Genomic DNA, 12,812 nt, shown 5'->3' with positions numbered 1-12,812 from the left:
AAGTCATATGTATTTGTATCAATTCCTTATATATTCTTAGATGACATATTTTTATCAGACATATGTAATGTAAAAGTTTCCCCCCCATGCTCCTCAAATAAGAATATAGATTGTCTTATTTGTACTTTTTTATTAGTACCAAATCTTTTAAATTTTACATAATCAAAATTGTCTACTTGGTCTTTAATGATCTCTCTTTCTTGCTTGGTTAAAAATTTGCCTGCTAACAATAAATCTGAAAGACATTTCCTTCAGTTCTCCTTTATTTTTATGATGTACTTTTTCACATTTAGGTCACATATATCTTGAGAGTTTCCTATGAAATATAGAATATATGTATATATATACATATATATATATATGGAATAAGATTATGGCATAAAACTTAATTTCTGTGAAACAGTAGCATTATACATTAAAAAAATAGAGATATTAAGAATAAGAAATCCAGAAAATAGGGGAGGAGAAAGCATGGCAGAAAAAACTTGATTGAAGATCAAAAGGGGAATACAGAGAAACATCATCTTCACAGAATAATATATAACACCTAGGAAAGAAGATGAAATAGATGAGGAATTCAGGAAACAAAGCCAAAACCTGAGATGAGAATATGGAATAGTAGGAATTGGAACCTTCAATCACTCAGACAATCTGCTAAAGATATCTCACTGCCAAAAGCAAAATATATAATTATTTCTTGACTTAACTAAATAGTATTTTTTTTTTCCTTTTAAAGAAAGAACAAAGGAATGTCTACTCTGTGTATGATTCTCACCAAAAAGAAGGAACTGGTTGCTGGGGTGGAAATGAGGAGAACTCTGGTAGTAAGTTGTTCATTTAGAATTTGTGATAGAGAAGTAATAAAAGTTAGCAATGATATGATATGTAGCCTAAATATTGGTGATTTCAGGGTTCAAAGAAAAATAGTGAAGATCCCAATGAGTTCATTAGAAGTAAGGATAAAATGGACTCTCAAGATTTAATTAAATTAATTGTAGCTACAAAGAAAGACAAGTACAATGAAGAATTACAGGCAAAGTCATAGAAGACTGATAATGTACAAACAACTCATTAATTTATATTTTCAAAAAACATATAGAAGCTGGATCAAATGAAGATATGAATAATTTTAAAAAAACACAGTATGGCTATTTAAGGATATATTAAGAGCACTGAAATTTAGAATGAGGTGAGGCTGATAAGGAAGGTAAAGGACAACAAAAACTAGTTTTCAGTCATATAAATGTGATATTGCTTGGGGTAGATAGGGCAAGATGAACTAACAACAGAGGGAAGGCAGAGCTACTTAACTCATACTTTATATCTATATTCTCTGCCAAGAGAAAGAACTTTGGTATGTAAAAGCTGAAGCATAAATAAGTAATGGAAAATAAAACAAGATAAATAAGGAAACAGAAAGAGATCATTTAACTTGTGTATATGAGAACAAAAAAGAATTCCCTCGAAAATACACTTGACAGGTAGTCAACTGGCCTTTGCTTAAAGATCTCCAGTGAGATTAAGAGACTGAAAGAACTCAACAGATGGTTAAGTCACTATCAGTGACCTTTGAAAGATCAAGGAGAATATAAGATATGCAGAAGAGAGAGGAAAAAAAGTGCTGACTTGTTTTTAAAAGGAAAAAAAAATTTAGTCTTTGCTAGTTGTATGCCAATGAGCTTGACCCACATTTCTGGTAAAACTCTAGAATGTGTTATTAAAGGAATTCTCAATGAACATGAGGACCAATCAATGCAGGACAAAGGCGAGGAAATTTGGAATGAGAACTTGGACTGAGTCACATCACAGCTACATGATCCCCCAGCAAATAACTGAATCCCTCTAACTGCCAGTTTCCTTGTGTGTAAAAGGGGCTAATAATAACATATAATGTACAATCTTGTTTTGAGAAATCAAATGAAATGAGGTTTACAGAGCACTTTGTAAACCTTAAAGCTCTATGTAAATTTTAGCTATCACCAATCCTACCAGTGCTCTTCTTCTCCTTATTATCATCACTATCATCATCACTAATTAATTGTTATTACTGCTGAGTGATTAGTCAACAATTATGATTATGTACTTACAATGTTCCTGGAGAGGAAAAGGGTAATTGCAAAGAGTCAGTTATGTCAAAGGAGGAAGGTAAAAGTAAGGCTGGCCAACAGCTTGTCTAAAAAAGGACTGTAATTTGTAGTGGATTATAAGTCAACAGTGACAGCAACCAAGAAAGTTAATACAATCTGTACCAAAAATGACACAGTGACTACAGGACAACTATACTTTGTCCTGGTCAGACCATACCGGTTCTGTTTTCTGTTCTGAGAAGGACACTAATAAGCTGAGAATTTTCAGAGGGGTGCAAAGAGAAAACACGTTATACTCTATACAGACTGAAGACACTGGGGATATGTACAAGGGAAGAGGGACTTATGGGATTGAGATTGCTGCTTTCAAGTAAATGAAGAATAATTATCCCTGTTCCACTTGGCCCCCAAAAGAACTAAGAAGTTGCAAATTTAGTCTTGATAATAAGGAAAATTTTCTTAATAATCAGCACTACATAAAATCAGAATAGACTTCCTCAGGAGGTAGCACATTCCCATCATGAAACATGGGATGATAACCCTCCAGACAGAGAAACAGGGATCTTGTTCAGATATGGGCTAGAAAAGACAGTATTTGAGGTGACTTCCAACACTGAGAATCTGGGATTCTTTGATTAGAAAGGAATGGATGAATTTGAATGATATCATAAAAAAACAACTTAGTGACAACAAGATATGGAAGAGGAGAGAGTGGAAGGACTCACAGTTAACTAAAAATATAGATTTGGATAATTAAGAAAAAATGTTATGACTAATGGAAAAGTAGAATCTGGGAGAGAAAGCTACTCTTGAGGAAGGGATAAGCAATTTAGTTATATACATTTTGAGTTAGATGGAAATGAGGGACATTTAATTGGGTATGGTCAGGAGGTAGATGAAAGTAAATTTTGAAGTAATCCACATAGAAACAAGAGTTGAAACTACAGAAAAGATCTCTAATTTCTTTGTGGGAAAGAGAATGAGGACCAAATCTCTGGAAATATAGTTAGGGGAGAGGAAGAAGGGTATTCAAAGAAAACATTAAAAATAAAGTTTGATACTGCATATTATATAATTCAGAAAACATCCTCCAAGTCAGTTGACAGTTGGAAACAATATAAAATAGATACAAAATTAAATTTGTACTCAAGAACTGAATTCTTTAAAATTTTTATTTATAAAATTAAAATTTAAAATTCTTTAAATTTTTTAAAATTTGCATCTCAATTACTAATTGCTTTTTAAAAATGTATAGAGTTTATGAGTTTATTGCTTTCCAATGTCAGGTTTCTATTTTGATTTTCATACTTAAATGGCAGAAGAATAGTATGTTTTTTTTTCCCCAATGGATATTTATTTAAACCCACAAATTTGTTAAGTTCGTCTTTTGGGCAGGAAGTACTTTTAATAAAGGATTGGCACATATTTTCTAAGGTTTTTTCAGGGTCTGACAACAAAACTCTGATAACCTCACTAGTGAAACTGTTTCATTTTGTTAATGCCAGTTACTTACAGGTGATGCATTTTTGATGATACTTGGGAATAATGGTTCTTGATGTTTTTGTTGAGGCTGTTGTTTTGAAGGCTGCTGGGCAGGCAAGTTCTGTGATAGCTGAATTGGTTGTAGTGGCTGATGGGTAATTTTTTGTTGGGGATGTGACTGGGCCTGGTCATCTGGTGGAGGTTTAAGTTCTAATTCAACAAAAGATTGTTTTGACTCTTTTGGTTGAAGTTGTTTATTCACAGATTGTTTTGGTTCCAAGTACTGTGGAGGAGGGCCTAATATTTGACCAACTTGAAAATATGGATATTTCAAAGCCTGAAAAAAGACAGAAGACATTAAATCAACATATGAAAAACTTATATCATAATAACAGATAGTATTTAGAAATCCCTGAAAGTTTTGCAAAGTGCTTTACATATGTCGTCTCATTTGTAAATGTAGCATTTATCATAAATCCAAAACTCTAAAAATTTAAAGAGCTTAATGTGTAGCTTGTCAAAATCGGTTGATTTTCTTATTACTTTAAGTTAGATGTGATAGTTAATGACATATTGATTTTAGTGGTGGTAAAATAATCAAGTCAGTTTTGACCTTCAGAAAATCTATGCAATCTATAAAAACTTGTGATTTGAATGTTCAGTTTCACTTATTCATAATTTTCATTATGTTAAGTATCATAATTACCAACATTTGTAAACTATGGAGTAAATAACATACACAACACTGACAGTAGATGCATTAAAATATGAAGGATTTTCATAGGATAAAAGAGAAACTAAGATTAATATTTTTGTAATAAAAAAAAAGACCAAAGGTAATATCTTACAGGCAGATTCAGAAGGGGACACACAAACTTCAAAAAAAGTTTGACTTTTTAAATATGTTATAATATTGTTTTGTTTTACTCTAATAAAGTGTATCTTTAATAAAGAACATTCAAATTTGAGTCTGGATTGAAGATTTACTCCATATTTTCTTTGATTGTTAATTGGTGTTTCTTATAACTATATTACTATAAAACTAATAATTTTTAAAAGTACACTTTGCAAATTCCAAGGACCTCTTATTCTATGGAGTAGAGCTTTTGAGGCATCATGGTAAGATCATTCAGAATACCAATTCCCTGTATGCATAAGGAGGACATGAAGTAATCTATTCCTAAATTCTTCCTCACCTATTAAAAAATAAGGTGACTATTAGTCTTTCTGTTTCCTGAACAAAGAGAAAATAGCATTGCTTTCTTGGCAACTAGAATTTGCTAGCAGTGGGAAAGAGGGGCCAGGAGTGAAATAAGAGAGGAAAGAACAAAGGCAGCTAAAGGAGGAACTTTACCTATCTTTCTGTGTTTCTGAACTAAGAGCTCAGAGTCTTCATGGGAAGACTGAGAACTATTATTGCCTGCTAATTTTAGGGTTATTTATAAATAACACTGGTTGGAGAAGTGGTTTGGGAAAATGAGTCTGATCTGCATCACTTTACCTTCTCTTACAGAGAGACAGTTCTGAGTGCTTTACATATTTATATTTTTTGTTAAATGTCTGAGGCCACATTTGAACTCAAGTCCTTCTGACTTTAGGCCAGGTACTAGCTGCTGCTACATATTTATATTGTAATTCCTAAGACTTAAATCTAAGGACATCATGTTACCAAAAATTCCAGGACCACCCTTTAGGGAAGAGATAGGGTACAGGAGAGTTACTCAAAAGCAGGGATCAGTACCTTTTTAAGTCACTTTGCCCTTATTTGCTATTTTCCCAGTTAAGGGATAGGTAACTTAATTTTTGCTAATTTATCAGGAAAAGAGCCCATAGAGGACTATTCGAAGAGATCAGGCTATTTGGGAGGTTCTCTGTACAATGTATATAAAGTATAATATAAATTTAGAATAATGCAAGAAATACAAATGTACAACCTGAAGCAATGGAGCCTGTACAAGGTACATTTTTTTGAACCTACAAGTCTGCAGAGATTCCATCAGATACAGATAATTGCACTGTGTTTATAAACACTAAAAAAATAGTTCAAACAACTGAAATAATAAAGAAAAAGAAATTATATAAAATAACATATAAAAATAAAATTTTTCATAGTAATTTTAAAATAAGATTCTATGAGGACAAGAAGAGCATTTTTCTTTTCTTTATATGGATAAACTAGTGATAGATCACATAATATATTATTATTAACACCTGAAAATAGTTACTGGGACAATTCATTTAATATTTGAAACTTCCTGAAATTACATAATTATCATTGAATATTCTTGAATTTTTTATTGTAATATATTTACATTGACAAATATTTCCTTTCATATAGAAATAATTTTAATAATACATGCATGTAGTAATTATCTAATCTGGTAAATATTGATATTAAATATTTACTGTTTTGGCAAAGTAGTATGCTAGGACTTCGGGCCAAAATACAAAATTTGGCTAGAACAAGGTACCTGGCCAAATGATACTCCACAATGAAGTAGCAGAATAAAACAAAATTAGAGATAATCATAATAGTCAATGAAACATGATAAATATAAATGATTTATATGCAAAGCTAAGTATCTAGGTATATAAAATAGGTATACAAATCAAACTTTTTACTGATAATAAATCACAAAAATTTATTTTAAAACAATTCTTTGGTATACATATAAGTTTACCAGTTATTAAAGGCAAATATAAAAGCAAATTTGCATACTAATGAGATGGATGTGCTCATTTATTTTTACAGAAGAATTAAATCTTGGCAGAACATTTAATATTTTTCCCTGTTGCTAAATTTTTTGCAACTCTAACATTCAATTACTTGACTCCATATGGAGTTAAGATCCAGAGTTTAAGAAGCTTTGCTTTTAAGTAATAGATTAGTATTTTGACATATCTTAAAAGGAAAATCCTTCTGGGTAAAAAGTTAAGTGTTTTCAATCCGTATCTCCTGCCAGAACTACAAGTGAAAGGGGAAGAGGAGGAAGATGAAGGTAGAATGAAGAAGAAATACAGAAAGTGAAGAAAAGTCATCAATAACAGAAAATAGGTTACATCACTGAAAAAACGACTCAGAATAGTGTAGAAGGGGGAACTTAGAGGCAATGAAGGATGAAACTGAGGGAAGAAAAGAGACTTAGAGGGAGGCAACAGTATATTTTTACTCTCAGATAACAAAAAATTAAATGCCAAGAAGCAACATATAAGCACTTCTTAATTTTTGTCTCGTGTACTGGAATTTAGGTTCTGCTGCTTCTGCCTAATGCTGAATTTTGAGCATTTCTCTTAGCTTAATCCTCAGAATCACTTTTTTTTCCTAGGTCCTTTAAGCAGAAAAGTCATACAATTTTAAGAGATTGATGTGATTAAGAGTATGCCAAATTTGCAAATGCCAAGACAGACACACTTAGAATACAGAATACTGAAGGGAGGATACTGCCCCTCTCCTTTACTCCATGTTACCTATCAGTGAGGAGGTCAGGAACAGAAATTCTTGTATGCTTAGTGGCATTGTAGGGAATTATAATTCTGTTATGAATGAAGGAATGGATCCTCTCAGAATTGCATAATATCTCTATGAAACAACAACAAAAATTCCACTCTCAAATTATAAAGCAGGACCAGTCTTATGCAAAGAGGGAGTTGGTCATCTTTATAATGTGATTTGAAGTATATCCAAATCTCTTTCCTTTTCTGATCTGAAATACTTCTTTCAAAGGTTGCCTAAAAATCTATTATTTCTGTATAGAGCAAAGGTCATTCTCTAGGCTTCTTTTTTAAAACAGAAATTTCCCTAGCAAAAGAGAAGCATAATCACACAATCATGTTAATATCCATTCAAGGGCAGTCTCTTCAGAGTTCTGAAACCTGAAACCTTTACAATTCAAAGATTTCATAATTTGGTCAAGATCAGTTCTACTATAAAGAGGCACAAGATACCTGTATTGAAAAGGTATTAGTTGAAAATGTGTTAAAGAATGGAATTTAACACAAATGTGAGGGAAAAAGTCATTATACCTGGCTTGCTGTTGGCCGTTTTTTAGGGTCCCAATTCAGCATATCGCCCATAAGTTGTATAGCTTCACTACTTGCATTGGGAATTAGAGTTTTCAAATTTATAGGAACACATTGTGGAAATCGGAAATTCATAGAGGATGCAAGTTGATATCCTTCTGGCCAGTCACTCTATTTAAAAAAAAGAAGAAGAAATTGACACAGTCTTTTTTTCCTTTTTTTCCATTTGGAAATCTAATAGAGATCCAAAGCCAATATATATATGTAAATTATATATCTCATTTTGCCACAATAGAGATCTAGCAATAAAAGTTAATCATATTACAATGAGTGTTTTTGAATTTAGATAATATTTATGCAAATCAATGAGCAAGTAGAATTTTGTTATTTGTTTTTTTTAAAGTAAGTACCAGTGTTGAGAAATCCCAGTGAGGAAATTCTCCACACTAATGCAGATGAGCAATATTTTACAATTTGGAGGATCAGAGAACTGTCTGCAGTACTTTGAGGTTAAGTTACTTGCTCAAGGATAGCTGTTTTAGGCTTACAGAATTAAGCCGAAAAAAAAAAACAGTCAAAACAAAACCAGTTTTCTCATGAATGAAATGTGATTATGATGGGATACAGTTTCTAGGGGAAATTCTGAGGTCCCTTGACCTTAAGAGTGCTATTGTTCTAACGATCTGTCAATAATTCTCAAATCTCCTGGCCTTAAGAATATAATAATATAGTTACAATCTGTGGGTCAGTGATAACCAAGTTCCCAAGACAACAGTAAATAGACCGCCCCTCAAATTTACCTATAAGCCTCAAAATTAGCAAATATAAATAACATGAAGCTCTGGTCTCTCTAACTTTTCCTATAAATCTGTCGTCTTGCCCCTGTTCTTTGCTAAATCCTTTTAGGAAATTAGCCTGTTTCAACTGGTATTACAATTGTGGTGTTTTTCCCCATAGTATTATCTTCTCAGCTACACTATGCTTCCCAACCCCACTTCTCCTCCTTATAGCTAACTCTTTTATGTGCGAAATTCCTTTCAGGATTTAGCCTGCCAGCTAAGGACATACCCCAACCTCATGGGGTGCTTTCTTTCTACTGGTATTGTGAGTCCACTGAGGAACTTGTCTTTTATATGCTTTCCCACTCTATTTCATATTTACAATTCCTGGTGTCTATTGTATCCCTTCATTTTCACTGTTCCCTAATAAATCTACCTTTTGCCAAAAAGAGTAGCCATTGTGAATTCTTCACAAGACCGAACCCCAATTTTTGGTGCTTGCCACCATTTGGTGCCAAACCCCATATCATCAATTGTAACATAATTAGAATAATTTTCATGTGGGGTTTATTGATGTCAGTTTCATTATGCATAAGATCACACACTACCTTACATTTTTTTTCTGAGAACTATATTTTTGAAAACCTAGCAAAAATCTAAACATATTAAAATCAACCAGGTTGCCTAAAACCGAAATCAACAACAAAAGTGTATGTTCAAGAATTTAGTAAATACTTTCTAGGTTATATTTTTCTGTGCTTTTACTGAAGACAATAGAAGTAGCACCTTAATCCTTACTAACCAAAAATAGTTAAGAGTTATTCTCTCAGAAGTCCCCAATGACCTCTTACTTATTAAATCCTTTTTCCTATCCTTGTTCTCCCTGACGTATCTTTATTTTTTTTTATATTTTGGCCCACCACTTTCCCTTGGTCCGCTCTCCTCTCTTAGAGGGGACAAGTTTGAGAGGTGGAAAGAACACTGAGCTGGTCAAGTAATAGATATGTGATGGGCAAGTCATGAAATCTCCCTGTGACTCAGTTTCTCTATCAAAAAAAAGATTGAACTAGATGATTTTTAAATTCCCTTCCAGCTATTCATTGACTATGTCAGGCCACTCCTCTCCTGGCTTCTCCTTCTCCTCTTAAGCTGCTTTATGTGGCCCAGGCCTAGCTTCTCGGAGAGCTTTACATTTTTTCACTCGACAATTTCATCAATTTCTGTGACTTGGACTTCCAGGTTGAAGAATTCCACAACTTATCTTTAGCACTTACTTAAGTCTTTTGAACTTCAGACATATAACTGCAACTACTGGCCAGCTTCACAGGCACCTCAAATGCAACATATCTCAGATCTAACTTCGCTAAACCTGCTTCTTATTTTAGTACTTCTATTCCTCTCTGTCACACCAACCTCCCAATATCCAATTCTTTTTTCCCCTGAGGTAATTGGGGTCAAGTGATTTGCCTAGATTCACTCAGCTAGGAAGTGTTAAGTGTCTGAGGCCATATTTGAACTCAGGTCCTCCTGACTTCAGGGCTGGTATTCAATCCATTGCACCACCTAGCTGCCCCCAATACCCAATTCTTAATCCTCAAGTCAACTTTGACTCTTCCTTCTCTTTCATTTCTCAACATTTTTATTTATGATTTATCATAGCATGAATTTCTTCTAGAATACTGGGATATATTTACATATATTTTGCAATAGAGAAATTGTCTTATAGAGATTACTATAACCAAGAATTTACGGTGCTATATAAAATATGTTAGGGACTTTAGGTATGTTAATAAAAACAGTCTGATTTTTCCTGTGTGATTTGTGGAGTTTCTCTCATTAATCTAGTCATTCCTATATAACTTAAGCAGTCAGTAATATTTACTAATAATAATATATAATAGAATTGGTTTATTGTTTATGGTGGGTGAAATTATTTTCTCTTTTGTATGCTATCTTTGGATTTATTTGATTGAGAAATCCTTTGAAATTAAGCTAATGTCTCCATGGGTCAACAAAATTTAGCCAATAAAAAGAAAGGTAAAAATCTGATCCAATACTCAAAAGTGCTTACCTTTCTAGGAGTCCCTAACACTTGACAAATTTTGAAGATTTCATCTACCTCACTTGTCCCTGGGAAAAGTGGTCTCAGTGTATATAGTTCAGCCATTATGCTCCCAACAGCCCAAACATCAATGGGAGAACTGTACACTGAAGATCTTAACAAAACTTCAGGGGCACGATACCTGTGGAAAAATAAAATACTTAACAAGATATATGTTCTATTTGCAGTCCAAAATATTTATTAACAAAATGACTCCTAATTCAAATTATAAGCTTTGTCCAATTAACAAACATTTATTGAGTATGTCATCTAAAGATAACTGTGCTAAATGTCAGGGACACAAAATATAATCTGAACTCAGAGAGATTATAATCTAGTTAATATATCAGAACACACACACACACACACACACACACACACACATACCACCACCACCACCACCACCACCAATAGCAGCAATAAACATAAGGCAATACAGCATTTGATTGTTTGTGGTGCTATACCCTGCCTGGTGCCTAGAGAGGAAGGGGTAAGAATTAATTTGATATGATCCTATGAATTTTGTTAGTAATTATAGTAATATATATATATATATATATATATATACTCAGATATATATATATCAGTTATATATATATATATATATATATATACTCAGGCAAATATATATATAGTTGTTGTTTGTCCTTTGTTCTTGAAGAGGACCATGACATCAGGGAGGTGACTCCATGATGTGCAAATGAGTTGGATTTAAGTGAGGAGGGACTGGGCAAGGTCATCTGCCTCACTTTCCTCTCCAGAGCCATCTGGGTCCAGTGGCAAGATAGAGATCAGGTCAATTGGAGATGGCTCTGGATGAAATGAGAAACAAGTAATACAGTATGGAGAGAAAAGAAAAGAGGACTCAGGATAAATTCTTGGGGAACACTCTTGATCAGGAAGCATGACTTAGATAAAGAACCAGCAAAGAGATAGAGGAGTGGTCAGCCCAATAATGGGACAGAACCAGGAGAAAATAGTGTCAAGAAAACCTAAAGAGAACAGTTATACAGGAGGAGAAGACTAGCAACAGTTTCACATTGATTTAGTTTGTACAAAACCTTTTTAATTTAATGTAATCAAAATTAACTATTTTGTATTAGTATCTTTGACCCTTTATGTCTAAATCATGAACCCATTTTGACCTTATCTTGGTATATATTACCTACTTTCCACCATACTATTTCCCATCAACAGTTTCAAAGAAAAGTTTATTAGATTTGGTAACTGAGATAAATGGAAATTTGGGGGAAAATAGTTTAAAATGATTGATGAGATCAGGAGCCAGATTGCAGAGAGCTACAAAGAAAGTGAGAGGAGAGAATTAGAGATACCTTCATTTCAACAGATTTTAAAGGATCTTAGCTGAGAAGGGGATGAGAATTGGAGGAGATGGTAAGATCAAGTGAGGGGTTTTTAAGAATGATGGAGAAATTCGGGTAAATATAGGCAATAAGGAAGGAGCCAGCACATAAGGGGTTATTAAAGGGGAGAAAGAAATGCCCATAGGGGCAATCTTCTGGAAAAGATGGGAGGGGCAATCTGGATTGCCTGTAAAGGAGTTGACCTTGTCAAGGAGAAAGGCCCATCTTCAATATTTATTTTGTGAGATATATTAAGAAAAGTTTAAGGTAGGTTCACCTGAGTCTTGTGTCCAGAACCAGAGAGGAAGTCAAGTTTGTACTATAAGGAAGTAGAGGCCCATATGATATATATAGGTAGAACATATGATTATACTATTAAGTGCAGGTTCAGAGGAAAAGAGCCAGCTTATAAAATCTACTTTAACACGACACTTAGAAAGAAGTCAAAAGGGTAAGCAGACTCTGAAGGGACTCAGAGAAAAGACAAGGCAGGCAAAGCCAAAATTCAAAAGACAGAAGCGATGGGGCCTAGATAGAGTTCTTTTCCTCTGGGAGAGTCTGTGGAGTGAGGCAAAGGACAAAGGAGAAAGTGGGGGTGAAGGATATATATGTGATCTTTTCTTGAATGGAAGGCAAAGAGTGAAGAAATTATAGGGAGCTAAAGGAAATATTAGTGATCAGAAACCTAAAAAAGGCACTAATGAGCTTGCTGGTAAGGGGAAAAAAGGCCTTGAGTTACAAAGTACATGAAATCTATTGCATAGTGGACTCCACATTGGTATAACTAATTGGTGCAATTATGGGATTCAGAAGAAGGACTAACTTTTGAGAATGACTCAGGAAATAATTAAAGATTACTTTATTATTCAGAAAGCACTACCAGAACCTACACTAAGAATATTTAATATCAAATTATTAACATAATGATTCTAACTCCTGAATATTTAGAAAGCATTATTTCTATTAAATGATATGAGGT

The 12,812-nt window shown here is 33.5% G+C and overlaps 1 protein-coding gene across 9 annotated transcripts in view; it reads right to left on the bottom strand.

Moving 5' to 3' along the window:
- Positions 1 to 12,812, bottom strand: part of MAK (male germ cell associated kinase) — a 79,129-nt gene that overhangs the window by 29,244 nt on the left and 37,073 nt on the right. For all 9 annotated transcript variants that reach the window (XR_004231022.1, XM_031946861.1, XM_031946865.1 and 6 more), the window contains exons 7-9: positions 10,440 to 10,611; positions 7,593 to 7,760; positions 3,601 to 3,906 (exon numbers count right to left, since the gene is read on the bottom strand). Coding sequence is in view for 8 of the 9 variants with exons in the window: in XM_031946861.1 (XP_031802721.1) it covers positions 3,601 to 3,906; positions 7,593 to 7,760; positions 10,440 to 10,611 (646 nt within the window). In the remaining variant the exon portion in view is untranslated. The remainder of the gene's footprint in view (positions 1 to 3,600; positions 3,907 to 7,592; positions 7,761 to 10,439; positions 10,612 to 12,812) is intronic.

This window comes from Sarcophilus harrisii, chromosome 1 (assembly GCF_902635505.1).
Source record: "Sarcophilus harrisii chromosome 1, mSarHar1.11, whole genome shotgun sequence".
Lineage (NCBI taxonomy): Eukaryota > Metazoa > Chordata > Mammalia > Dasyuromorphia > Dasyuridae > Sarcophilus > Sarcophilus harrisii.
This window is presented reverse-complemented; position numbering and strand designations above follow the sequence as displayed.